Source organism: Dama dama, chromosome 4 (assembly GCF_033118175.1).
Source record: "Dama dama isolate Ldn47 chromosome 4, ASM3311817v1, whole genome shotgun sequence".
Taxonomy (NCBI): domain Eukaryota; kingdom Metazoa; phylum Chordata; class Mammalia; order Artiodactyla; family Cervidae; genus Dama; species Dama dama.
The window spans coordinates 63,811,571-63,836,817 of record NC_083684.1 but is presented as its reverse complement, the minus strand read 5'-3'; the positions used below and the strand labels follow the sequence as shown (position 1 = coordinate 63,836,817).

The 25,247-nt window shown below is 40.6% G+C and overlaps 1 protein-coding gene across 5 annotated transcripts in view; it reads right to left on the bottom strand.

Annotated features, from left to right (window-relative positions):
* Positions 1-3,739: 3,739 nt before the first annotated feature.
* LOC133054745 (zinc finger protein 432-like) overlaps positions 3,740-25,247 on the bottom strand; it is a 28,263-nt gene continuing 6,755 nt past the window's right edge. The window contains exons 1-5 of one of the 5 annotated variants that reach the window (XM_061140018.1): positions 14,897-14,944; positions 12,024-12,212; positions 10,169-10,295; positions 8,128-8,223; positions 3,741-7,510 (exon numbers count right to left, since the gene is read on the bottom strand). In XM_061140018.1, the coding sequence (XP_060996001.1) occupies positions 5,790-7,510; positions 8,128-8,223; positions 10,169-10,295; positions 12,024-12,038 (1,959 nt within the window). In that variant the 5' untranslated portion in view covers positions 12,039-12,212; positions 14,897-14,944 and the 3' untranslated portion in view covers positions 3,741-5,789. Of the gene's footprint in view, positions 7,511-8,127; positions 8,224-10,168; positions 10,296-12,023; positions 12,213-14,441; positions 14,510-14,793; positions 14,945-20,359; positions 22,461-25,247 lie in introns of those variants that run through there. The other 4 variants (XM_061140017.1, XM_061140019.1, XM_061140021.1 and 1 more) reach the window with 4 other exon arrangements.

Sequence of the window (25,247 nt, the reverse complement as noted above, 5' to 3'; positions counted from 1 at the left end):
TATTTCCGGATTCCGTCAGCGGACTCCGCTTTATGACGTAACATGGCCCCACCCACCTCGGCGTTTCTGACGAGACAGGCCGTAACTGCTGTGGGAAGAAGTTGAAATCATTCCTGGCACCCTAAATGCTTTTACCTCCAGGTTGCAAGGAATGACCAACCATTCTGTACTAACTGCGTTAAGATTTCAGAGGTCAATGCCCTTCCAAGGTCAAGTGGCGAGTTCAGCCGGCTGAGGAAAAAAGAGATGGTGGCGCCCTTTGTGAACTTTAGAGCTGGTCCCCGACGGGCGCGGCCATTATAGAAGGCAGGTGTCCGTACGACGGAAAGGGCTCAGGCGCCCGGTTAATTGGGAAGATTTTCCTGTCTCACGGCTGGCTGCCCCATTCCGACTACAGAAAAATCTGAGCAGCTGGCCAGTTTCCCTCTTGTTCTCCCTCCCCCAATTTTGTTTTCATGTAAACGACAAATAAATGACTTGACTTCCCCCCCCCCCCCCAAAAAAAAAAGTCTAATAGAAGCCGAGACCTCTCTGTGGAGAGGCAGCGGCCACTGAGTTGACAAAAGTAGTGGTCACTTATAATCTTAGGTTTGTGGAGAGAGCAGTTAAATGTGGAGTGGGTAAAGGCTTATGTAGTTTAGAAGAATTAACAGCTTTTGTAGAGGTATGCACGCAAAGTCACTTGAGTAGTGTCCGACTCTGCGATCCCTTGGGCTGTAGCTCGCCAGGTTCTTTTATACATGAGATTCTCCAAGCAAGAGTACTGGAGTGGCTTGCCATGCCCTTCTGCGGTGGAGTCTTTCGGACCTAGGGATCGAACCTTGGGCATCTGCATTGCAAGCAGATTGCTTATCTCTAGTTCAGTTCAGTCGCTCAGCCGGGTCTGCATCTTTGCCACCGGCTAAACCACCAGAATAGCTAGAGGTATATCTCGATTTAAAAAAAAAAAAAAAAAAAAAAAAAAAAGCTAAGATCCGCGTGGGATGGACACATAGCGACATCTAGTGGGTAAGAGGATGAGGTGAAAATGTGTGAACTGTATGTTTTCAAAAGTAAATAGTGACTGTGGGCATTTGAGAATGTAAAATTATGAGATAATGCAATTATCATAATTGGCATAGTTCACACATGAAAAAAAATGCTTTAAAATGTTATTTTTATGTAGGCATGGGAAGTTTAATTCTAGAGGGTTTAAAGATGATTTTTAGAAGGCAACCTAGATCCAATTTAAATTTTTCATTCTTTGACCCAGCAATTCTAATTCCAACAATATATTTGGTAAAAAGTTTTATTAACCACAGAGGCTTTCATAATAAACAAAGGAACAGCCTAAGTGTACAGTAATAGATGCTTTGGTAAATTATGGGCTATCCACTCAGTATAACAGTGTATAACATTTAAAGATTGTTAGTATAAATAAGGAAAATGGTTTTTCCAGTAGTCATGTATGGATGTGAGAGTTGGACTATAAAGAAAGCTGAGCATGGAAGAATTGATGCTTTTGAACTGTGGTGTTGAAGACTCTTGAGAGTCCCTTGGATTGCAAGGAGATCCAACCAGACCATCCTAAAGGAAATCAGTCCTGAATATTCATTGGAATGACTAATGCTGAAGCTGAAACTCGAATACTTTGGCCACCTGATGCAAAGAACTGACTCATTTGAAAAGACCCTGATGCTGGGAAAGATTGAGGGGAGGAGAAGAAGGGGACAACAGAGGATGAGATGATTGGATGTCACCACCGACTCAATGGACATGAGTTTGAGTAAACTCTGGGACTTGCGGATGGATAGGGAGGCCTGGCTTGCTGCAGTCCTTGGGGTTGCAAAGAGTTGGACACACCTGAGCAACTGAACTGAAGTATTCTTCAGAAGATAAAAAGCATCTGCAGGATAGTGTATATATTTTGATCCTTTTATGAGAACAAACCATAAATGTTTGTCTTTTTGAAAATTCTGATTGGTTAACTATTTAGCTTGGATTACTTTGTGCTTATGAGTAGAGAATATAAGTTTTCACATTCCCAGTTTTTGCAATTCTTCATTGTTAATATCTTTGTATAGTAATTATGTTTTATTATAAAAACATGTCCATTTTAGAAAAGTTTTAGAATATTGAATGATGTAGATGTTCATAATATAGTAAATATAGACTTGTCTCATTTTTCTTTTGTAAAAAATATACTTACCTGCATTTGAAATTTGGAGAAGAATGTATTGTTAATGGTATTTTGCTCTTAGGTACAATATGGGTGACAAAATTTGTTTATATATGCTTTTTAATTTTTATACATTAAGAATTTGTTTTCATAATTTAATAGTATTACATTCCCTTCAGAGATTAAATTTCAGCCCTATTCACCTGAGATGTCAAACTCTGAAAGGTGAGTTGAACATGTGGTCCAGAGAACTCAGGGCAGCCCATTCTGTGACCCTGACTGATCAGTTTCAGGAATGAGCTGCTGTGACCCTGCCATGGCAGCATATGTAGGTTCACAGAAGGACAAGGAGAAAGCATCTGAGGACCTGGTAGGTGGGGCCCTCATGTCTGATTCTTTGTTGTAGAATATCTGCCCAGAATCCATCCTGTGACAATGTGGGGTGGGAGTGGCTGCACTAATCTGGGGTTTAGGGCAGAGCTGTTCAAATTTAAGTATAGATCAGAAAGGTCATTTTATAAACCCAGAGTCTGGGGTCCCCAGTCTCACAGGTTCTGGTTTGGGTCTGCAGTGTGACTCAAGAGCTTGCATCTTTTACAAGCCTCTCAGAGAATCCTGAGGCAGGAAGCCCAGAGAAAACACTTAGAAACACATCTAGAGTGTTCTTGGCTCACAACAGATCTTGTTGGCTCCCCCTGGTACATTTAGATGTTGATTCAAATTACATTTGCCCACAAGAGCCTTCCTTGGAAACCCTTTCTAAAATAGCTTCCCCATGACAGCGTATGTACTAGGTTTAGTATTTCTCCAAAACATTTATCAGAACTGATATTCTGATGTGTATTTACTCAGTCGCCTTCACTAGACTGTATGCTCCATGAAGGCCGTGGCTTTGCCTGTTTTGTTCACTGATGAGTCTCCAGTGACTAAAACAGTGACTGGCCAAATGTAGATGCTTAACAAATATTTTTAAAGGAATGAATTACCATGCAGTTGGATACTGAATACTTCCACAATACTGTATGGCTAATGTCCTTTGCTTTTTCCCCTAAAAGCAACACTCATCATTTGTAAACTGGGTTAAATATCATTATTATATCAAAGAAATTAACTCTGGATAGAGACAAGAGAAGAGATCTATTGCTTGGAAAACTAAGAATTTGTTACAAGCAGGCCTGCCCAAAAAGAATTGATAAAGGAGACTGACAAAAAGAAAATAACAGAAGGAAACATGTGACATCAGGAATGAAGAAAAAGGAATGGAAAGGGTAAACAGATCATCAAATATAATAGGTTAGTCTCCTTTTGAGTTTTTTAAAATTACATTGGGTGGTTGAAAGCAGACATGACAACTTTGCCTGATATGGTTCTCAATGTAGGGAGAAGTGTTGAGATATTCACTGTTAGGGAATTGTAAATTAAGGCCATCATTATCTACTACCACATACTTGACAGGATGGCAGGAATCAAGTATGACAGTGCCAACTGCTAGAAAAGACATGGAACATCCGAGGTGTTCATACACTACTGGTGAGAATGTAAATTAGTACAGCCACTCTAGAAAAATTTGGCAGTCTCTTATAAAGTTAAACACAAATGTAACATATGACTGCTGGGTATTTACCCCAAAGGAACAAATACTTACTTTCCCATAAAGTTGGGTCCACAAATGTTCATAGGGTTTTATTCAAAACAATGAAACACTGGCAAACAACCCAGACATCTGTCAACAGTAAACAGGTAAGTCATTGTACAGCCATACAAAAGAACACTATTAACAAGTAAAACTATTTATACACCAAAAAATTTGGATGGATCTTAACAGCAATTTGCTGAGTGAAACAAAGCCTATCTCAAAGGCTACACACTGTATGATTCCATTTTAACAGCATTGTTGAAATAACCAAGTTGGAGTGATGGAGTCTGACCAGTGGTCACCATGGTCAGGGGTAGGGGAAGAGTGTGACCACAGAGGGGTAGCAGGAAGATGTTTCTTTGTGTTGGCACAATTCTGCATCCCAATTGTGGTGGGCTTTACAGAAATGCTATGTATAAGATAAAATTTCTTAAAAATATATACTAAAAACAAAAAACTTCAAATTAGTACATGCAAAAACCTACTAAAATCCAAATAAGATCCAGTTTACTGCACCAATGCCATTTTATTGGGTTTGTTGATGTATTATGGTTATGTAACATAACATCACTGAAGAAACTGAGTAAGGGTATGTGGGAACTTGGTATATTTTGTAATTACTTGGGAGTCTAAAACTATTTCAAAATGAATTTTAGAAAAATCATTTTTAAAGTGTTTGTAAACTACCTAATGCTACTTTTAAACTTAGATAAATACATCCAGTTATGTTGGATTACATTTATGAATATATTCCTTTTTATTTTGAAATACACTGTAGACAGAGCTGAATTTAGAACCTAAGAAATGCAAGAGTGAAACATATAATAATACAAGGTGGGCACAGAACACTCCTGTATTGTATATAACATTACAAATTAGTGTCGAGACTAGCCCACTTTAAAATTATGGAATCATTGATATGGTTCAAGGTATTCTGCCCCAAAATGGACATCAGGTGTATAATAAATTTAGACTTCTGATAGAAAATTCAAGTATATGTCATTTTCGTGAGGTTTCTTTCCTTCAGAATTCTGATATTTTGCTAGAGTTACTCCATATTTAGTGGGTCCATAACCATTTTATTTCTGTGTGAATTCATGAAAAGCAATGAGGCAGAATGTATCACTGAAATCCTGCCATTTTCATTGCCATCTGAAAATTTTTCTGCAGCATGCGTATCAGGCAACTTACTGAGGTTTTATTTCCAGGCAAAGGCTTTCCCACGATCATCATATTGTTAAGATGTATGAGCTCATTGGTGATCTATTATGATCACTGATGAGACAGGGTTTTTATTTCCATAGAAGGCTTTCCTAGTCTCTCCATTCATAGGATTTATCTTAGCATATACTTTTCAGACATATAATTAGTACCTAAAAATGCTTTCTCGAGCTTTTTCTGCATTGAATGTATCAGAGCTTTTCCTACATGTAAATTTAGACATAAAATGTGAGGTAACTGATCACTGAAGGCACTAGCACATTCTCTTCATTCATTAAACTTCACCCCTCTGCAAATTTCATATTTCTTAAGGGTGAAGTCTAGCAGCAGGCTAATCTACACTGACAATAGTCAAGTGTGCTAGGAGCACACAATGTTTAATGAGGTCACTGAACTATCATCTTTTTCATCCTAAACAAATTCACTTGTATATAATGAGTTCAGAGTTTCTACAAAGAATTATGTACTTTGACCTATATGTTTCTCATGTGTATTAACAAGGGTTGACAAAAGATTACCCCCAATCACTGGTTTCATAGTCTATCTCTTGTATGAGTTCTTTTGAGGTACAGTGAGTGTTGAATTTGTGTTGAATGCTTTCTCACGTTAATTGCATACATACAGTTTGTCTCCTGTGTAAATTTTCTGGTGGGTAATGAGACCAATACCAATGCTGAATAGGATTTTCCACAGTCAGTATATATAAAGGTTAGAAATCTCTGATGTTGGACAAAGCATATTTTCTTCCTGTAGTTGTGATCATAGTCGTCACTTTTATGGTTTGTTTCCATTATGAGTTCTTTGATGTACAAGGAGATTCCTTTTTGAGGAGAAGCCTTTTCCACAATCACTGCATACAAAAGGTTTCTCTCCTGTATGAGTCCGCTGATGAACCACTAGACGGCTTTTCACAGTGAAGCCTTTGCCACATTCACTGCAGGCATAAGGTTTCTCTCCAGTATGAATCTGCTGATGTAAAATGAGCTCTGTTTCCATGACAAAACCTATTCCACATTCACTGCATATACAGGACTTCTCTCCCATATGAATTTGTTGATGTACGATGAGATAGCGCTTCATGGTGAAACCTTTTCCACACTCACTGCATGTAAAGGGTTTCTCTCCGGTATGCGTTCGCTGATGTACCACAAGATTGCTCTTAAAGGCAAACTCTTTTCCACATTTATTGCATTTATAGGGTTTCTCTCCAGTGTGAGTTCGCTGATGTAACATCAGTCCACTGTTCACAATGAAGCCTTTCCCACATTCACTGCATCGGTAAGGTTTTTCACCAGTATGTGTTCGCTGATGCACGACCAGCCGACTCTTTAATGGGAAGCCTTTCCCACACTCACTGCAGATGTAGGGTTTCTCTCCAGTGTGAGTTCGTTGGTGTATGGTAAGCATGCTCTTCACAGTGAAGCCTTTTCCACATTCACTACATACATAGGATTTCTCTACTGTATGAGTCTTCTGATGTACAATCAGATTACCCTTTCTGGGAAAGCCTTTTCCACATTCATTGCACACATACGGCTTCTCTCCTGTATGAATTCGCTGATGTTCAGTCAGACGGCTCTTCATGATGAAACCCTTCCCACATTCATTGCATATGTAGGGTTTCTCTCCTGTATGATTCCGTTGGTGGATGATGACATAGTGCTTTGTGGTAAAGCCTTTCCCACATTCACTGCAGATGTAGGGTTTCTCTCCGGTGTGAGTTCGCTGGTGTATAGTGAGCATGCTCTTTCCAGTGAAGCCTTTTCCACATTCACTACATACATAGCATTTCTCTCCAGTATGATTTCGCTGATGTAAGATGAGATTACGTTTCCCTGGGAAGCCTTTTCCACAGTCACTGCATACGTAAGGTTTCTCTCCTGTGTGAGTTCGCTGGTGTTCAATCAGACGGCTCTTCGTGGTGAAGACTTTTCCACAATCACTGCATATAAAAGATTTCTCTCTCTCGTGAATTCTCTGATGTTCATTGAGCCTGGACTTCCGGGAGAATACTTTTGCACACAGACTGCATCCATAAGGTTTCTCTCCTGTATGAACTCTCTGATGATCAGTGAGCTGAGACTTCTTAACAAAGGCTTTCCCACATTCACTGCATATATGGGCTTTCTCTATGTTGTAAGTTATTTTGTGCTTAATGACTTGGGACTTCGTGCTGATGGGTTTTGCACTTACAGGGCATTTAACTGGAGAATGACATTTTTCATGTTTACCAAACAGAAATGATTTCCCATCTCTATTACATTTAGTAGAGTTTTTAATTTCATAGCTTTGGCTCTGGATGACTAAACTTAAATTTGACTTCAAAGTTTTTATATAGAACTCAAACATATCATGATTTTGCCTGGAAGAGAAATAACTTTGGCTTTGAGGAACAGGATTTCCAAATGTATTACGTTCCTGGTATTGTTCAATACCTTTCAGCATTTTTTTATTTTCCCAGTCAACCTGCAGATGATTACCAACGTTGCCAGTTTCTAGGAAAGAAGAAAATAATGAGTCCTTTTTATTCCTGTTTGGAATAAAATTGGTTAAAAAATTCCTTGGTGTTTTTTAAAAATCATACTTTAGTGGCAACCTTATGATAACAGTATGAAACAAATACCCCCTGTTTAAATGTTCCTTATTTCTTACACATTGGTAAAACCAAAGTAATACAGGGACTTCCCTGATGGGCCCATGTTCAAGACTCTGTACTTCTACTGTAGGGCACATAGGTTTGATCCCACATGCAGTATGGCCAAAAATTTAAAAAAACACACACACAAAAAAAACACACAAAGATTTCTTCTTGAGCTGAGGCCTGGAAGGTGGGATTCCACAGCCAGGGAAGTGAAAGGGATTTGTGACAGGGTTCAAAGGAGTGAGTTATAAAATCCAAGGAAGGAGAAAACAAGGCAAACAAAAATCAAGATGTGAAATCAAGGATCAGATCTCAGGAGCAAAAACGGGTATATTTCCCTCTCAAGGCCTAAAAATTCTTTTATGGGAGAAAACTATGCAGAGGCACAGTTTCTGCATTTTCAGACACTCCCCAGCCTCTTCTCCCTGTCTAGCTCAGGACATCTGCAGTTACCAACCAGTTCTCACTCACCTGGCCAGGTGTGACTGTGGATTTCATCTTCTGTCATCCATCGTTCTTCCCCTTGTTCCAACTTGGACAGCACATCTGATTTGCTGACTCGATACCCTGATCATGGGAAATGATAGAAGACTTAGTCCCACTGAATTGGGCTGGGGCTGGTCAAGACAGGAGAATTTTACATTTGAGGGATTGGTTTTCACATATGCCAAGCACAGGCTTTGCACTCAAGAGAGACTCATGGGATGTTATGATATGATGATATCTTTGGTCTCCACCCCTGGTTTCTGGCAGAGAGCTTCTGCAGCCCTGGTGGTTCAGTGGCTTAGACTCCAAGCTCCCAATGCAAAGGGCCTAGGTTTGATCCATGGTCATGGAACTAGATCCCATATGCTGCAACTAAAGATCCCACATGGCACAATAGAGCTTGAAGATCCTTTTTGCCACAACTAAGACCTGGTGTGCGTACTAAGTCACTTCAGTCATGTCCGACTCTTTGTGACCCTATGGACTCTAGCCTGCCAGGTTCTCTGTCCATGGGATTCTTCAGCAAGAATACTGGAGTGGGTTGCCATGACCTTCTCCAGGGGATCTTCTGACCCAGGGATCAAACCTTAGTCTTTTGTATCTCCTACATTGGCAGGCTGGTTCTTCACCACTAGCGCCACCTGGGAAGACCTGGCACAGCTGAATAAATACTTTTAAAGTTAAAATAAAAATGAAGCCCTTGTAATTTCCTATGTGAGAGGCATGGCAGAAACCTCTTTTGTTACAGCATTTGGTTTAAATTCCAGTTCTTGGCACAAGTGTCTTCTGTGTGCTGATAAGATGACTGGTGGCTAGGGGCCCTAGGAAGTTTAAGAGTGGAGACTGGCTGCCAGAAAAACCAAGGCATGAACAGAAGGTTAGAAATTTCAGCTCCTCCTACCCCTGCCATAAGCTTCCCTGATAGCTCAGTTGGTAAAGAATCCACCTGCAAAAAAAAAAAAAAAGAATCCACCTGCAATGCAGGAGACACCAGTTCAATTCCTAGGTCAGGAAGATCTGCTAGAGAAGCTATCAGCTAACCACTCCAGTATTCTGGCCTGGAAAATTCTGTGGACTGTATAGCCCATGAGGTTACAAACAGTTGGACATAACTGAGCAACTTTCACTTTCTTTCACTTTTCATCCCTGCCACACAGAGAGAGGGGACTGGAGACTGAGTTAACCACCCACAGCCAGTGATTTTAAAAAACATGCCTACACAATGAAATCGGCATAAAAAACCCTACACAGACAGGTTGGGGGAGCTTCTGGGTTGATGACCACATCAAGGTGACACACTTGGGGCACTCATGGAAGGACCACGATCCCTCCCCCTTAACTCTGCCCCTGGCATCTCTTCCATTTGGCTATTCCTGAGTTTTATCCTTTATAATAAACTGGTAATGGTAAGTAAAGTGCTTTCCTGAGTTCTGTGAGCCATTCTAACAGATTGTCAAGTGCTGAGGGGTGGGGCATGGGGATGCTTGATTTTTTTTTTTAATGTAATTTTAAAAAATTTTTGGCCATGCCCCGTGGCATGTGGGACCTCAGTTTCCCAACCAGGGATCAAACTTGTGCTTCCTGCATTGGAAGTGTGAAGTCTTAACCACTGGACCACCAGGGAAGTCACAAAGGCTCCGTTTATAGTCAAGTCAGACAGAAGTGTGGGTACCTTGGACACCTAATATGTTCAACTTACATCTGAAGTGAACCCGTAAGCCTCTGGGGTATGATGCTGAATTTGGGTGGTTAGTGTCAAAAAAGGGTTGAATTGCGGGACACCCAGGCTGTACCTGGAAAGTAGGAGAATTGGTTACTAGTATAGAAAAAACCCTGACATTTGGTGTCAGTCGTGTTGGGCATAAAAACAGTTCATGGCATATTGTATATACCCTTTTATCAGGAGCTAGAAGAGGCAATGAGAATCTTCCATAGGGCACTGCAGTGATTTCAAAGTTTAAGCAGCTGAGAAAATAAAGGCAACTGACTGGGGACCCTCTGAAGGACCCAACGGAGCTGTCCTCACCCACGGACACCAGGTTGCTATAGTTCTCCAGCATCACATCCCGGTACAGGGTCTTCTGAGCAGGGGCCAGGAGCTGCCACTCTTCCCATGTGAAGTCCACAGCCACATCGTTGAATGACAGGGTTTCCTGGAGTAACAGATTCCTGGTTTAATACAAGTGTTTCTCTTCAATTCATTCACAAAGAATATAAAGGAAGCTATCCTGCTCATATTAAGTATGATGTTTATACCAATTCTCGTGTGTATGTTTTTTTAAACACACCACCAAGCAATTGTCTGACACCAGCTGTGTGTCCAACTGTTCAATTCTGACATGATCAACCTGAAGAGAGGATCATGTGGCAATGGGTAAGGGCTCAGTCCCATGTCTAAAATATGACACAAAGGAACCTAGCTACAAAATAGAGACAGACTCACACAGAGAATAGACTTATGGTTGCCAAAGTGGGGATTAGAGGAGAAATGGGTTGGGAGGTTGGGATTAGCAGATGCAAACTATTATATATATAGAATGGATAAATAAAGTTCTAATGTTCAGCACAGAGAACTATATTCAATATACTGTGACAAGCCATAATGGAAAATAGTATGAAAAAAGAATGTATATATATATGTATAAACAGAATCACTTTGGTATACAGCAGAAATTAACACAATATTGTAAATCAACTATACTTTAATTTTAAAAAGATTTTAAATAAGATATCATGGGCAAAGCTGAAAGAAAAGTGACAAGCCGGGAAAATATTTTTTATAAACAAAAGAAAGAGGACTTCCCTAGGAGTCCAGAGCTTAGAATCCATGTTTCCACTGCAGGGAGTGCAGGTTCAATCCCTGGTCAGGGAAAGAAGGTCCCACATGCCACATTAAAAGAGAGAGAAAGAATCAATATATAGTGGATAGGAATGACTTATTAATCAGAAGACAAAGATAATCTTGTTAATGTAAAAATGAAAAGGACAGATATTTCTCAAGAGAAAAAAATGCAGCTGACCAATTAATATACAAGACAGATTTCAACCTCGTCTGTGATGAGGTAAATGCAAAATATGGCAAAAAAAAAAAGATTGATGAAAATTATACAATTTGATAATATCCTAGTATTAAGTGCTGTCAAAGACTAAAGGTATGGATGACCTCACACAGCCCTTACCACGTGGCAGGCACTCCTCTAAACGCTTTACATAGTTTAACACAGTTTTTTGAGTATGACTATAGACAAATGGCTCAGTGGGTAAAGAATCTGTCTGCAATGCAGGAGACACAGGAGACGTTGGTTCAACCCCTGGATTGGGAAGATCCCCTGGAGGAGGAAATAGCAACCCACTCCAGTATTCTTGCCTGGAGAATTCCATGGACAGAGGAACTTGTCAGGTTAAAGCCCATGGAGTCACAAAGAGTCGGACACGACTGAGTGACTAAGCACAGCACAGCAAATAGACAAATGGAATTTTATACAGCTAACATTCACTGAACAATTGCAGTCATTATTCGTTTGGATGTTTAAATGATATTATCTTAGGGCAACAGGATTTTCTTTAAGAGTGTAATTTTTTGTTGCACAAAACATCCTAACAGATGTGTTTATGTACACAGATATGTGCACGAACCCACATACATTTGTAAATGGACACACATCTACAGGTGCGCACACAGAGTCAGTGACAGATACACATGATGTTCTAACACTAGTTTCACAGGAATCACATAAACACTACATTCTTAATCCCACTTTGCCATGGTGTTGGGGTTAGATTCAGTTTATTTCTCTCTACTGAACTGGATTTTTTTTTCTTAACAGGCTCTACAAATCCATTAAGGAATAAAGGAGAGAATAAAATAAGACATGAGTCACCTGTGCCTGGATCATATTCTCTGTTCTCTGAAAACAGTTGGCAACACAGAGGTTCTGTCTCTGTCTCTTCTGGATATTCCTGTTAATTTCTACTTAGATATCACAGCTGCCAGAGTGTCCCCAGAAATAACAATATCTAGGTCCTGGAACCTCCTCTTTCTTCATTCATATCTTGTCTGTTGTTTAAACCTGTGGGTTGAAAAGCAAAATTACTTTTAGGATTATATTCCTACTTTCTGTGCACTCACCTTAACACTACAGTCCCCATTATTTCTGTCTCTCCATTTAGTTTCCCAGAGAATTTCACACCTTGGGCCAGTGAAACCTAATTCCCTGAATATGTTGGAGAAGCATGAATTTGATGGGGGACATGGCCAAGGAGAATTAGCACAGCACTACATTTCAGTGGCAGGTAATTTTCAGAACAGTTATATATACGAAGCCGTCCAAGCATTGAGAAACTGTAAAATTCTTCCTTTAAATTTTGTTGCCCTCACACCTCTTTAAAAGTCTTCATATCCCTTGTTTAAATACATGTTCAACACGAGGGCCAATGAGCAAATCAGAAAAAGAATATAAGCTATACAATCTTGAGAAAGAAGAATGGAACTGGAGGAATCAACCTGCCTGACTTCAGGCTATACTACAAAGCTACAGTCATCAAGACAGTATGGTACTGGCACAAGACAGAAACATAGATCAATGGAACAAAATAGAAAGCCCAGAGATAAATCCACGCACCTATGGACACCTTATCTTTGACAAAGGAGGCAAGAATATACAATGGAGAAAAAAAAGACAATCTCTTTAACAAGTGGGGCTGGGAAAACTTGTCAACCACTTGTAAAAGAATAAAACTAGACTACTTCCTAACATCATACACAAAAACAAACTCAAAATGGATTAAAATCTAAATGTAAGATCAGAAACTATAAAACTCCTAGAGGAAAACATAGGCAAAACACTCTCTAACATAAATCACAGCAGGATGCTCTATGACCCACCTCCCAGAGTAATGGAAATAGAAGCAAAAATAAACAAACAGGACCTACTTAAACTTAAAAGCTTTTGCACAATGAAGGAAACTATAAGCAAGGTGAAAAGACAGCCTTCAGAATGGGAGAAAATAAAAGTAAATGAAGCAATTGACAAAGAATTAATCTCAAAAATATACAAGCAACTCCTGCAGCTCAATTCCAGAAAAATAAACGACCCAATCAAAAAATAGGCCAAAGAACTAAATAGACATTTCTCCAAAGAAGACATACAGATAGCTAACAAACACATGAAAAGATGCTCAACATCACTCATTATCAGAGAAATGCAAATCAAAACCACAATGAAGTACCATCTCACACCGGTCAGAATGGCTGCTATCAAAAAGTCTATAAACAATAAATGCTGGAGAGGGTGTGGAGAAAAAGAAACCCTCTTACACTGTTGGTGGGAATGCAAACTAGTACAGCCATTATGGAGAACAGTGTGGAGATTCCTTAAAAAACTGTAAATAGAACTGCCATATGACCCAGCAATCCCATTGCTGGGCATACACAGTGAGGAAACCAGAAATGAAAGAGACACACACGTACCCCAATGTTCATCACAGCACTGTTTACAATAGGCAGGACATGGAAGCAACCTAGATGTCCATCAGCAGATGAATGGATAAGAAAGCTGTGGTACATATACACAATGGAATATTACTCAGCTATTAAAAAGAAATTTAGAAAGATGGTTAACGATGACCCTATATGAGAGACAGCAAAAGAGACACAGATGTAAAGAACAGACTCTTGGACCCTGTAGGAGAAGGCGAGGGTGGAATGATTTGAGAGAATAGCATTGAAACATGTATATTATCATATGTGCAATAGATGGCCAGTCCAGGTTGATGCATTAGACAGGGTGCTCAGGGGTGGTGCACTGGGACGACCCTGAGAGATGGTATGGGGAGGGAGGTGGGAGGAGGGTCAGGATGGGGAACACATGTACACCCATGGCTGACTCATGTGAATGTATGGCAAAATGTATTGTAATTAGCCTCCAATTAAAATTAAAAAAAAAAAAAAACCGACAAAACTAAAAAAAAAAAAAAAAAAGAATACGAGCTATAAATACAAAAACCAATTCAAAAATATAAATACTGGGGAAATGAATAAGGCAGTCAACTTGCAGGAAGAAGAATAAAGACAAAACTTAAAGGGACTAGAAAACTGGTGGGTCAGGGACTCGGACCTGAAGTTTTCAGGGAATGTCAAGTTCATTAGCCAAAGTCTGAGCTAAACACACGAAACTACCAGGGCTCCTGAGCCTCCAAGCCTTCTGCGTCACGCATTCCTGCACGAAAGACAGTGACCGTTACCCTCCCCCCGCCCACCTGACTAATACCAAATAGGTCAGATACACACGTATACTGACCTCCCTTAATGGTTCCTCGACTTTGAGCTCCGAATTATTCGAACCCGAACAAGACGCCGCATTCACTGACAATCCCCACCGCACTAGTTGTCATCCACCAAGACGCTAAACCCTGACCTCACGACTCTCAGTAGTTGATCTGTTCAGACTTAATCGGTAATCACCAGAGCCCATGACTGACCCCAAAGACACCCTGATCACGGACGTTCAGTACACGCTCCCCTCAAAAACAAAATCAAACCGCCACCCGCCCTCGTGCTACCTTCAAAGACTGGAAGGAGCCACAACCCACCTAAAGGCCGACAGACCGCCCACATCCCCGCCCTTCTTACAGCCAGACCCACAAACCCACCTGAACCTCCTGAACCTGCAGCCACCTCTTCATGGCCTAACTTTCTTCCCTAAGCTTCTTTCACTTCTGGTCCCCTTGCCCAGCCCCCTCTACCGACACCAACCGTCAAGGATCAGCGGCGTTTCTACAGCGTTTCTATGGTGAACGATAGGGCATTTCCGGCATTTCCTTATGAGCTAATATATCCGCGCCACCACTTCCGCCTCGGCCCCTTGGGGGCCGCCATCTTTGCGCATCTGACGTACAGACGGCGTACGGGTCTGCTGAGAAACCACGGTTGATATTCTATTTCCTGACCCAAGGAAAATGGGGCGATTTTAAGAGGTTCGAGCTCATACAAAGCAATCATGACGTGAGGGTAAATTCGTATGAATGGACAGGGCCCACTTTCTAAGGTCGGAGCCCATCAAGACCAGAAGGGCGCAGGCATACATTCTAAACGGCTGTTAATGGCTGTGGCGTCTCAGCTCTGTGGGAAATTAAAATTACTTCTGGACATCTCGATCACTGATTTAACCCCGAAAAGATCTAAAGACCGTATGAAAATTTAAGCGTACTTGGAAAAAAACAAAAACTGGAGGCGCTCTGTAGCCATTGGGCAGGAGCACCGTGGAAGCAGCCATCTTAAAAGAGGTTCGGTGTCCGTACGCAGAGCAAGTGCTATGTGCGGGGCGGGGCTAGGCGTGGAATTGTCAGGTTAAGTGTTTGAGGAAAACCGAGGTTTGGGAAACTGATTAGTATAGCGATCACGACGTGAGCAGAAACAGTGGACGTTGTGAGCCACTTCTCAAGTGAGCTAATTACACGGCCGAAATACAAAACTTGGCATATCCTAGGCAGCACAGGACAGCCTTCTGTCACTATACATTAGTCTGCATTCTTTTCATAAAATTAGTACTGTATGCTCTGGCTTCTTTCACATAGCATAATTGTTTTGAAATTCATCTTTAATAAAGTATCAATAGTTCGTTCCTTTTTGTTGCTTTAGTATTCATTGTTGGATATTCCAAAATTTAATCATTCACCAATGGGTGGACCTTGGAATTGGTTCCAGTTTTTTGGATACTGCAAATAGAACTATGAACATCCGTGTACAAAAATGACCTCAAAGAACTGGTTTTCCCACAGTCCTGTGCATCTTCGTCACCTCCCCAAGAAGTCTTTGCCAGTCATTTACAGGGATACTACCCATTTTGCGCCCTGCTCCAGCTCATATTCCTCCCATCACCCCAGCCCTAAGCTCGAAGACTCACTCACCCTGAGGAGACAGATCTTGAGAACACAGGCTGTGGCACAGACCTCAGGTTCATCCGTTGGCTTCAATGTTTAACCCTATACGCCAATGCCATAAACAATTCTCAGAAAGTGACTGACAGTCATGGAACCAAAGGTCATAGCAAGAAGTTAGTTCCATTTTCCAATATTCCCTAAGATGACTATAATTTGCAAGAGGGGCTCAGGAGTCACTGAAAGCTGTTCTACTCAGAGTGAGGGTTCATAACAGCTAAAGGATTAACGTCAGGCAAGGGAAGAGAGTGGAAGGGCAGAGTCTGGGGAAGTTCCAAATGGAGCTTCCAGCTCCCTTTCCAACAATGGAATCATGGGCAGTGTGACTTTTCCCCCCTTATTTTTTAATTGAAGTACAGTTGATTTACAATGTTGTGTTAGTTTCAGATGCACAGCAAAGTGATTCAGTTTTACATGGTGTTAGTCGCTGAGTAGTGTCTGACTCTTTGCAACGCTGTGGACTGCAGCCAGCTAGGTTCCTGTGTCCATGGGATTCTCCAGGCAAGAATACTGGAGTGGTTTGCCATTCCCTTCTCCAGATCTTCTCAACCCAGGGATCAAACCCAGGTCTCCAGAATTGCAGGCAGATTCTGTACCATCTGAGCCACCAAGGAAGCCAGAGTTTGACATATACATAATAAAGCCCTTTAATTTAAAAAATGTTAAATTTAAAAAATTGAAGTATAGTTGATTTATGTTGTGTTAGTTTCAGATATATAGCAAAATAATTCAATTATTCATATATATTGGGCTTCCCAGGTGGTGCTAGTGGTAGAGAACCCACCTGCCAACACAGGAGACATGAGACACAGGTTCGATCCCCAGGTTGGGAAGATCTGGAGGAGGGCATAGCAACCTACTCCAGTATTCTTGCCTGGAGAATCCCATGGATAGAAGAGCCTGACAGCCTATAGTCCATAGAGTCAGAAAGAGTAGACATGACTGAAGTGACTTAGCATGCACACACGTGAATATATATTCTTTTTCAGATTCTTTTCCTTAATAGGTTACTACAAAATATTTAGTTCTCTGTCCTATACTATAGGCTCTTGTTGATTATATTTTTTATTTGGCCACACCTTGAGGCTTGCAGGATAGTAGTTCCCCAACCAAGGATGGAATCCGTGTCCCCTGCAGTAGAAGGGCAGAGTCCTAACCACAGGACTGCCAGAGAATTCCCATGGTTATCTATTTTATATATAACAGTGAGGGTTACTTTCCTGACATAAATGTGTGACAGCAGGCAGGCAGGGGGTATCACCAACCAGGGAAGCTCCCCTGAACCCCAATGTCCAGTCTTTATCTGGGGCTGGATCCCAGCAGCCTGGAAGGAAACCCTCAGGCCTGATTTTAGTTTCTAGTCCCTGCAGAGGTCCACTGACACCATGGGATCTATAGCTTCCACCCTATATCAGTGTGGGTGTGGTTTTTCCTTTTTCCCTTGCTGATTTTAGTGTCTGTCCTTTCTATTATACATGTAACCTTGAGGATAACAAGTTTTCTGAGTTCTATCAGTCTTTCTAGCAGATTATCAGACCTGAGGGTGGTCTTGGGGACCCCCCAACACAAAGTGAAAGTGAAAGTCACTTAGTTGTGCCCAACTCTTTGTGACCCCATGGACTGTAGCCTGCCAGGCTCCTCTGTCCATGGAATTCTTCAGGCAAGAATACTTAAATGAGTAGCCATTCCCTTTTCCAGGGGATCTTCCCAACCCAAGGATTGAACCCAGGTCTCCCACATTGCAGGTGGATTCTTTACCAGCTGAGCTACCAGGGAAGCCCCCCAACACAACATGGAAGGTCCTTTTTTGACAAACATGTATATATCATTACACATATTATTAAATATATACATATATATGTTGCCTTTCCTTTAAAAAAATGATATACTTGACTCATGGCTACATTTTAAAGATAGGAAATTCAAATGATGGCATATATATATTTAAATGAATAATTATTAACTCAATTTCTAGCCCCTCTCCCATCCCCATAGTATATGAGCATAAAGTAGAAAGTGCCAAGCTTCTAATCATGGTTTGGTCTTTCTGGTGACCAGCCTCACTTAGGAGATAGGCAGAAGCCCACCCAGAGTCACCTTATAAGAGCAGACATTCCTATCACCCAGGAAATTTCAAGGGGTTTAACAGCTCTGTGTAAGATGTTCCTGTCACTCCCATTACTCAGGAAATTACAAGGGTTTCATGACCTTTGTGTCAGGAACCAAGAGCAGTGACCAAATACATTCATCATTATGTCACACTAAGACATTAGGATTAAATACCTCACTATTCCTTCTCTGATCTGCACATCTTATATTCTGACAGGAGGCTCAATTCAAAAAGGTTTCTTGCAATAATTCTGATCCTGAGAATCACTTTCCAGTAGGTCCTTTCCTTCAGCGACAAAATAACTTTGATTGGTTAGTTCCTGGGGTCATTAATTTTTCAAATCTACATATAATTCATTTCCTATTTTGCTACGAAATGGGGACTATACCATTATGTATAAACTAACAAAGAATTTATAATCTAGGTGGAACAATGTGAACATTTTTTTTTAAAGTATCCATACCCTTTTCTATGTAAACTTAAATGAATTATTTCCCCTTTCTCTTCTAATATGTCCCTTTGAGAAGGTAACAGGTATGAAGGCCATGGATCTCCAAAGGGAGGAAATAGGCTGCAAGCGTCAGAATTTTTTTATCTCCCGCTTAAGCAGCAGGGAAAAAAAAACTACAAGTGTCAGATTTTTTTCCTTCTCTATACAAAACTAAAAGGAGGTTTCTCTTAAAATTCTGTGTTGCCATGACAATACCTGGGTCCACCTGAACTGAACTTTTCTCAAATTTTGAGCTAACCAATGCATTTTCCTTATGGAAATGTTTTACTTAAGCTAGGTTAATGAAACTATGTATTTGCCTTGGAATTTGCCTTTTTTCAAAATGGTTCTACCTAAGACTAACTTTTTTTCTTTTCTCAAACCTTGGGCTGATAATAGCTCAACAAACCAGTATTCTATTAATTGTTTTATGGCTGGGGGATGACACGCCTCATTCCATCCTATCTCAAAAATGTATACTGTGGGAGAGTGGCCTGGTGAAACTCCCTCAGTCTTGAGGTGTCTCTCTTATCTGATTAATAGCTTTCTAACAGACATAAAACAGCTTGCGAAAAACTAGCAAGGGGGCACTCTTTCTGCCCCCTTCTGATATCAGTGTCAGAAGCTTTGTCTATCATTTTTATACTTTAATAAAACTTTGTCACACAAAAGCTCTGCGTGATCAAGCCTCATCACTGGCCCTGGATTGAATTCCTCTCCTCCAGAGGCCAAGAATCCCGGTGTCTTTCACCCAACAACCTTTCACCTTGAAAAGAAAATTATCAGAAATACTTCATTCCTTAAATATCCTTTTCAACTCATGTAGGTGTACACATACTTTGATTATCTTTGACTGAGGGTAAAATTACCATAGGCATGAAATCTAGCCTTAAAAAATTGCCAGCTCAAAGGTGGAAAGGATTTCCTCTTAAGTTCATCACTGTCTTCATTTCTAGGTCCTAGGACAGGACCAAGTCAAGGGAAACAGTTGTTAAAAAGTTTTTTTCTGGATGGTGTGTGTATAGGAAAGGAACTGTCTTCTAGAGCCACAGCTTGGCTGATAGATTATTCATGAATTTTGAGCTCTGTTCCTCCAAGTGAGATATATAAAGTTAAGCACATCCAAACATGCTGTGTTACATTATCAGATTAAATGTATTTTGTTTCCTTTTGAAGGACTGTGATAAGCTGAAATAACAAACTGAGTAAAGTTAGAACTGAAGAAATGCAAGAGCTAACCATATAGTGATCCTGAGTGGGAAAAGAAGACTCATGTCCCTTCACAGAGGGGAGTGTATGTTAGTGTTACCTGCTCAGTCATGTCTGACTCTTTGTGACCCCATGATCTATCCATAGGATTCTCCAGGCAAAAATACTGGAGTGGGTTGCCATTTCCTTCTCCAGGGGATGTTCCCGACCCAGGGATCGAAGCCAGGTCTCCTGCATTGCAGGCAGATTCTTTACCATCTGAGCTACTAGGGAAGCCCAGAGGGGAATGCACCACATTATAACTTTCAGAGATGAAGTGCAACAGAGACGCCTTCCTTTCAATTAGTCACTGACATCAAAACTAGGCGTTTGATTCCAGGTGTACTGTCCTAGACTGTACACTATGTATACAATTTGATATATCATGTTAAAATTGTGACAGAAATCTCTAAAAGATTCATTTTCACAGGGTTTATTTGTTATTTGCTTCATGCACTTTCTGATATTTTGCTGAAGACGTGCCATAGTTGGTGTGTTCAGAGTTTTATTTCTACATGATTTCCTCTGACAACTGATGAGGAGGAACATACCACTGACCCATTTATTGCCTTCAGAGGTCCAACAGTTTCTCTCCAGTGTGAACTCTGACACCTACTGAAGTCTTATTTCTGGGGAAGGACTTCTCCACAGTCATTACATTTCTGCCAACTATGACCTCACGACATCTGTGACCTATGAAAGCCCTGTTAGGGTCTATCTTTCCATGAGAGGCTTTCCCAGTTTCTGCGTTTATACTATTTGTCTCAGTATACACTCGCCAGCCATACAAACAGCTAGAAGGTTTTATTCAAGGGTTTTCCAGCTTGATTGAATGAGTTTATTCCTGTGTGTCTTTTGTGACAAAAATATGATGTAATTGACCACTGAGGGTGCTACCACATTCACTAGGTTTCTCTTCTGTGCAAATTCTATTATCTGCTGAGGGTGCATATCTTCCCCCTGGCTGTCCCACAAGGGTTATGTTTTCATCTTCTAGGGACTTATCACTGTGGGATGGAGTCTGAGTTGCCACAGAAGGCATCTGCACAGTCACCGCACTAACGGGGTTTTTTCTCTGTACCATATCACTTGGACGTGAAGGGCTGGGATGCTTTGAAAAAGGATTTTCCAACTTGACTGAGTCACCACGTTTCTCTCTGGCATGTAGCATCCCCTTGTGATACACAAGGCATGACAAGTGGGAGAAAGCTTTCCCGCAGTCATTGCAGCCATAGGGTCTCTCTCCTGTGTGAATTCTCCGGTGTCTGTTGAGACATGACTTATCCCTGAACGCTTTCCCACAGTCATTACACGTGTAGGGTTTCTCTCCTGTGTGAATTCTCCGGTGGTTAATGAGACCCGACTTGTGTGAACAGGATTTTCCACATTCGGTACATACAAAGGGAGTCTTTCCAGTGTGAAATCTCTGATGTGAGATGAGGCAGGTTTTCTGGCTGAAGCCTTTCCCACATTCAGTGCATACATAGGGTTTCTCTCCAGTGTGAGTTCGCTGATGTATCAGGAGATTGCCCTTCTGGATGAAGCCTTTCCCACATTCAGTGCATACATAGGGTTTCTCTCCAGTGTGAGTTCGCTGATGTACAATGAGATTGCCCTTCTGAATGAAGCCCTTTCCACAATCGCTACATATATATGATTTCTCCCCTGTGTGAGTTTTCTGGTGTGCGTTGAGCTGCGATTTCCAGCGGAAGGCTTTGTCACATTCCGTGCATTCATAAGGTTTTTCTCCCGTGTGAGTTCTCTGGTGTTCCATGAGCCTGGACTTCCTGGAGAATGCTTTGTCACACAGGCTGCACCCATGAGGTTTCTCTCCTGTATGAACTCTCTGATGATTAATGAGCCGAGACTTCTTGACAAAGCCTTTTCCACAATCGTCACATACGTAGGGCTTCTCACCTGTATGAGTTTTTTGATGGATAAGCAGCCGTGACTTCTTAGGGAAGACTTTGTCGCACTCAATGCATGCATACCGTTTCTCTCCTATGTGGGTTTTCTGGTGTTCAGTGAGTCTAGACTTTCTAGAGAAAGCTTTCCCACATACACTGCATCCGTGGGGTTTTTCTCCTGTGTGAACTCTCTGATGATCGATGAGGCGGGACTTCTTGATGAAGGCTTTCCCACATACAGTGCAAACATGATGTTTATTTATCTGTTGAGTTCCTAGACACGTAATGATCTGAGAATTTGTGTTCATAGGAATTCCACATTCAGGAAGCTTACTTTCATTGTGAAACTCCTCATGCTTTGCATGGAGGAAGAATTTCCCAACTACATTAGCCTTACCGGGGTTCTTTACTTCATAGTTTCTGTTCTGGCTGATTGAACTTAAGTTTGATTTCAGTGTTTTCCCATGTAAGTAAAGTATATCATGATTTTGCCTTAAAGGACAATGACTTTTGCTCTGATAAACAACGTTTCCAAGTGCATTATGTTCGTGACATCGTTCCATTCTTTTTGGACAACTTTGATTTTGCAAGTCCTCCTGTAGAAGACAGTCATCTTTCCTCATTTCTAGGAAAGAAGAGAAGAATGAACCTTCCCATGAACTTGGTACAGAGTGAAACTGCTTAACAAATGCCTTTGGGTAGGTGGGCTCTTTACAGACAACACTATGACCTCAGTTTAAAGAAACTCCAAGTAGAAAAGAGAACCCTCCTACATTGTTGGTGGGAATGTAAATTAAATTGGTGTAGCCACTCTGGAAAACAGTATGGAGGTTTTAAAAAACTAAAAATAGAGCTGCCATACAATCCAGCAATCCCACTCTTGGGCACATATCTGAAAAAACTATAATTTGAAAAGATACATGCACCCCTATGTTCACAGCAGCAGAATTCACAATAGCCAAAACATGGAATAACCTAAATGTCCATCAGCATATGAATGGATAAAGAAGATGTAGTACATAAAGGAATACTACCCAGACATAACAAAAGAATGAAATAATGCTATTTGTAGCAACATGGATGGACCTAGAAATTATCAAACTAAGTGAAGTAAGTCAGAAAGAGAAAGATATGATATCACTTATATGTGGAATCTAAAATATGACACAAATGAATTTGTCTATGAAACAGAAAGACTTACAGACATAGAGAACAGACTTGTAGTTGCCAAAAGGGAAGCGGTGGATGGGGAGGGATGGATTGGGAGTTTGGGATGAGCAGATGTAAACTATTATAAACAGGATGGATAAACAACAATGTCCTCCTATATAGCAGAGGGAAGTATATTCAATATACTGTGAGAAATTATAACGGAAAAGAATGTGAAAAAGAATGAAACACTTTATAGTAGAAATTAACACAAAACTGTAAATCAACTATACCTTAACTTAAAAAAAAAGAAACTTCAAGTAAATATGTTTGTTATTACCTGGACAAGGGTACAACACAGTAATATAATAAAGGGTAAAATAGGGCATAAATGAAATTAGAGCATTCAAAATGAGCAAATAGAGATTTGGCTGCTTTGTAATTGTGAACTTATAAATTATGCTGAGATAGTAAAATAAAATCAAGTTCTTATGAGGCTCAGACAGTAAAGAGTCTGCCTGAAACACAAGAGACCCCGGTTCAATCCCTGGGTCAGGAAGATCTCCTGGACAAAGAAGTGGCAACCCACTCCAGTATTCTTGCCTGGAGAATTCCATGGACGGAGGAGCCTGGAGGGCTGCAGTCCATGGGGTCACAAAGAGTCAGACATAACTGAGTGACTAACACCTTCACTTTTATTATGAACAAAGATAGAGGGCTATTTGTTTCCAAATGATGTGGCACACTTTCATACATCCATAAATCTTTATTAAATTATGGCTATGTATCAAGCATTATGCCAGTGATGAAGAAGTAGAAACAAAGTCCTTATTGTCACTGAGCATAAATTCCAGTTAGGGTAAAACTGAATATTAAAGCAACAATTAAGAAGGCAGGAGCAAATTGTGAAAAGTGGTTTGAGGAAGCAATAGAGAACCAGGTGGAAAAAATTAGGATATAATCTAGAGAGAGAGAAAAAAAAAATCTAGAGAGAGAAAAAACAAGGTTCATTCATGGTTGTTATGATAAACATAAGGAATCAAGTGTTACTCCTGATTACCTGACCTAGGCCACTGGATAGATGAGTAGTGGTTTCTAATGAGATGGGGACTATCATTGAGGTTCACAATGTTGCTAAATCAAGTGTGCATTTCAAAGCATATCAACATTCAGGTAGGTTCTGGATATTCAAAGCAGACATGAAGAATTCAACTGAATATACAGATCCTGATAAAGGTCCTCACTGAAGACAACACTGTGGGAAACACTTGTATATTAATATTATATAAGGATAGGGGATAGGATGAGATATTTGGAAAAAAGTGTAGACTGAAAGTAGATGAAGGCATGGGTCAAAGTTTATAGTTTTTGTAACATTAAGACTTTGGGTTTTTTTTTAAATATGTATTTATTTATTTATTTGGCTGCGCTGTGTCTTAGTTGCAGCAGACAGAACTTTTTTTTTTAAGTTGCAGCATGTGGGATCTAGTTCCCTGACCAGGGATCAGACCCAGGCTTCCTGCATTGGGAGCTCAGAGACCCAGCCACTGGACCAACAGGAAAGTCTCAGGACTTTGAGTTTTAAAAAGCCCAGTGAGGAGCAGTCAACATTGACTATACCGACACTGATAAAGGAAATAAGCAGTCCTGTACTTAGGAAACTACAAGGGTTTTAGGAACTCTAAACCAGGGTCAAAGACCAAGATATATATGTATCTTATATCATAATTTCATACTAGGGAACTGGCATCTTTTTCTTTTACCCTTTGTACACATACACATGTAATATCCAAATTGTTCCCATTTCATTGTAACAATCCCTAAGCCCACCTCTTGCTACTAACAGCATTTTCTTTCAACAGCCTACATATTCATCCTGGTTTCCATCATTTAAGGAATCCTAAAGGATCACACTACTGATCTCAGGACTCTTGACAGTTCACCTTCCATTTGTCTCAGAACTACTGGATGTACTTAACTACAGCTCACACTACTGCCACCCAATTAAAAAGTAAGACTACGTATCCAAGGATAATATAAACCAAGCTCACAATGCCACCACTATACCTCAGTTACAGCTGACCCTTGAACGACATGGGGTTAGGGGTACAGACCCTCCTCAAAGTCAAGATCCAGTTTAACTTTATAAAGATCAACTTTGTAGACGTCCCTCTGTAGTCAAGGATTTAAGCAACCTCAGATAGTGTAGCACTCCATTATGTATTTATGGAAAAAAATTCCACATATAAGTGGACCCATTCAA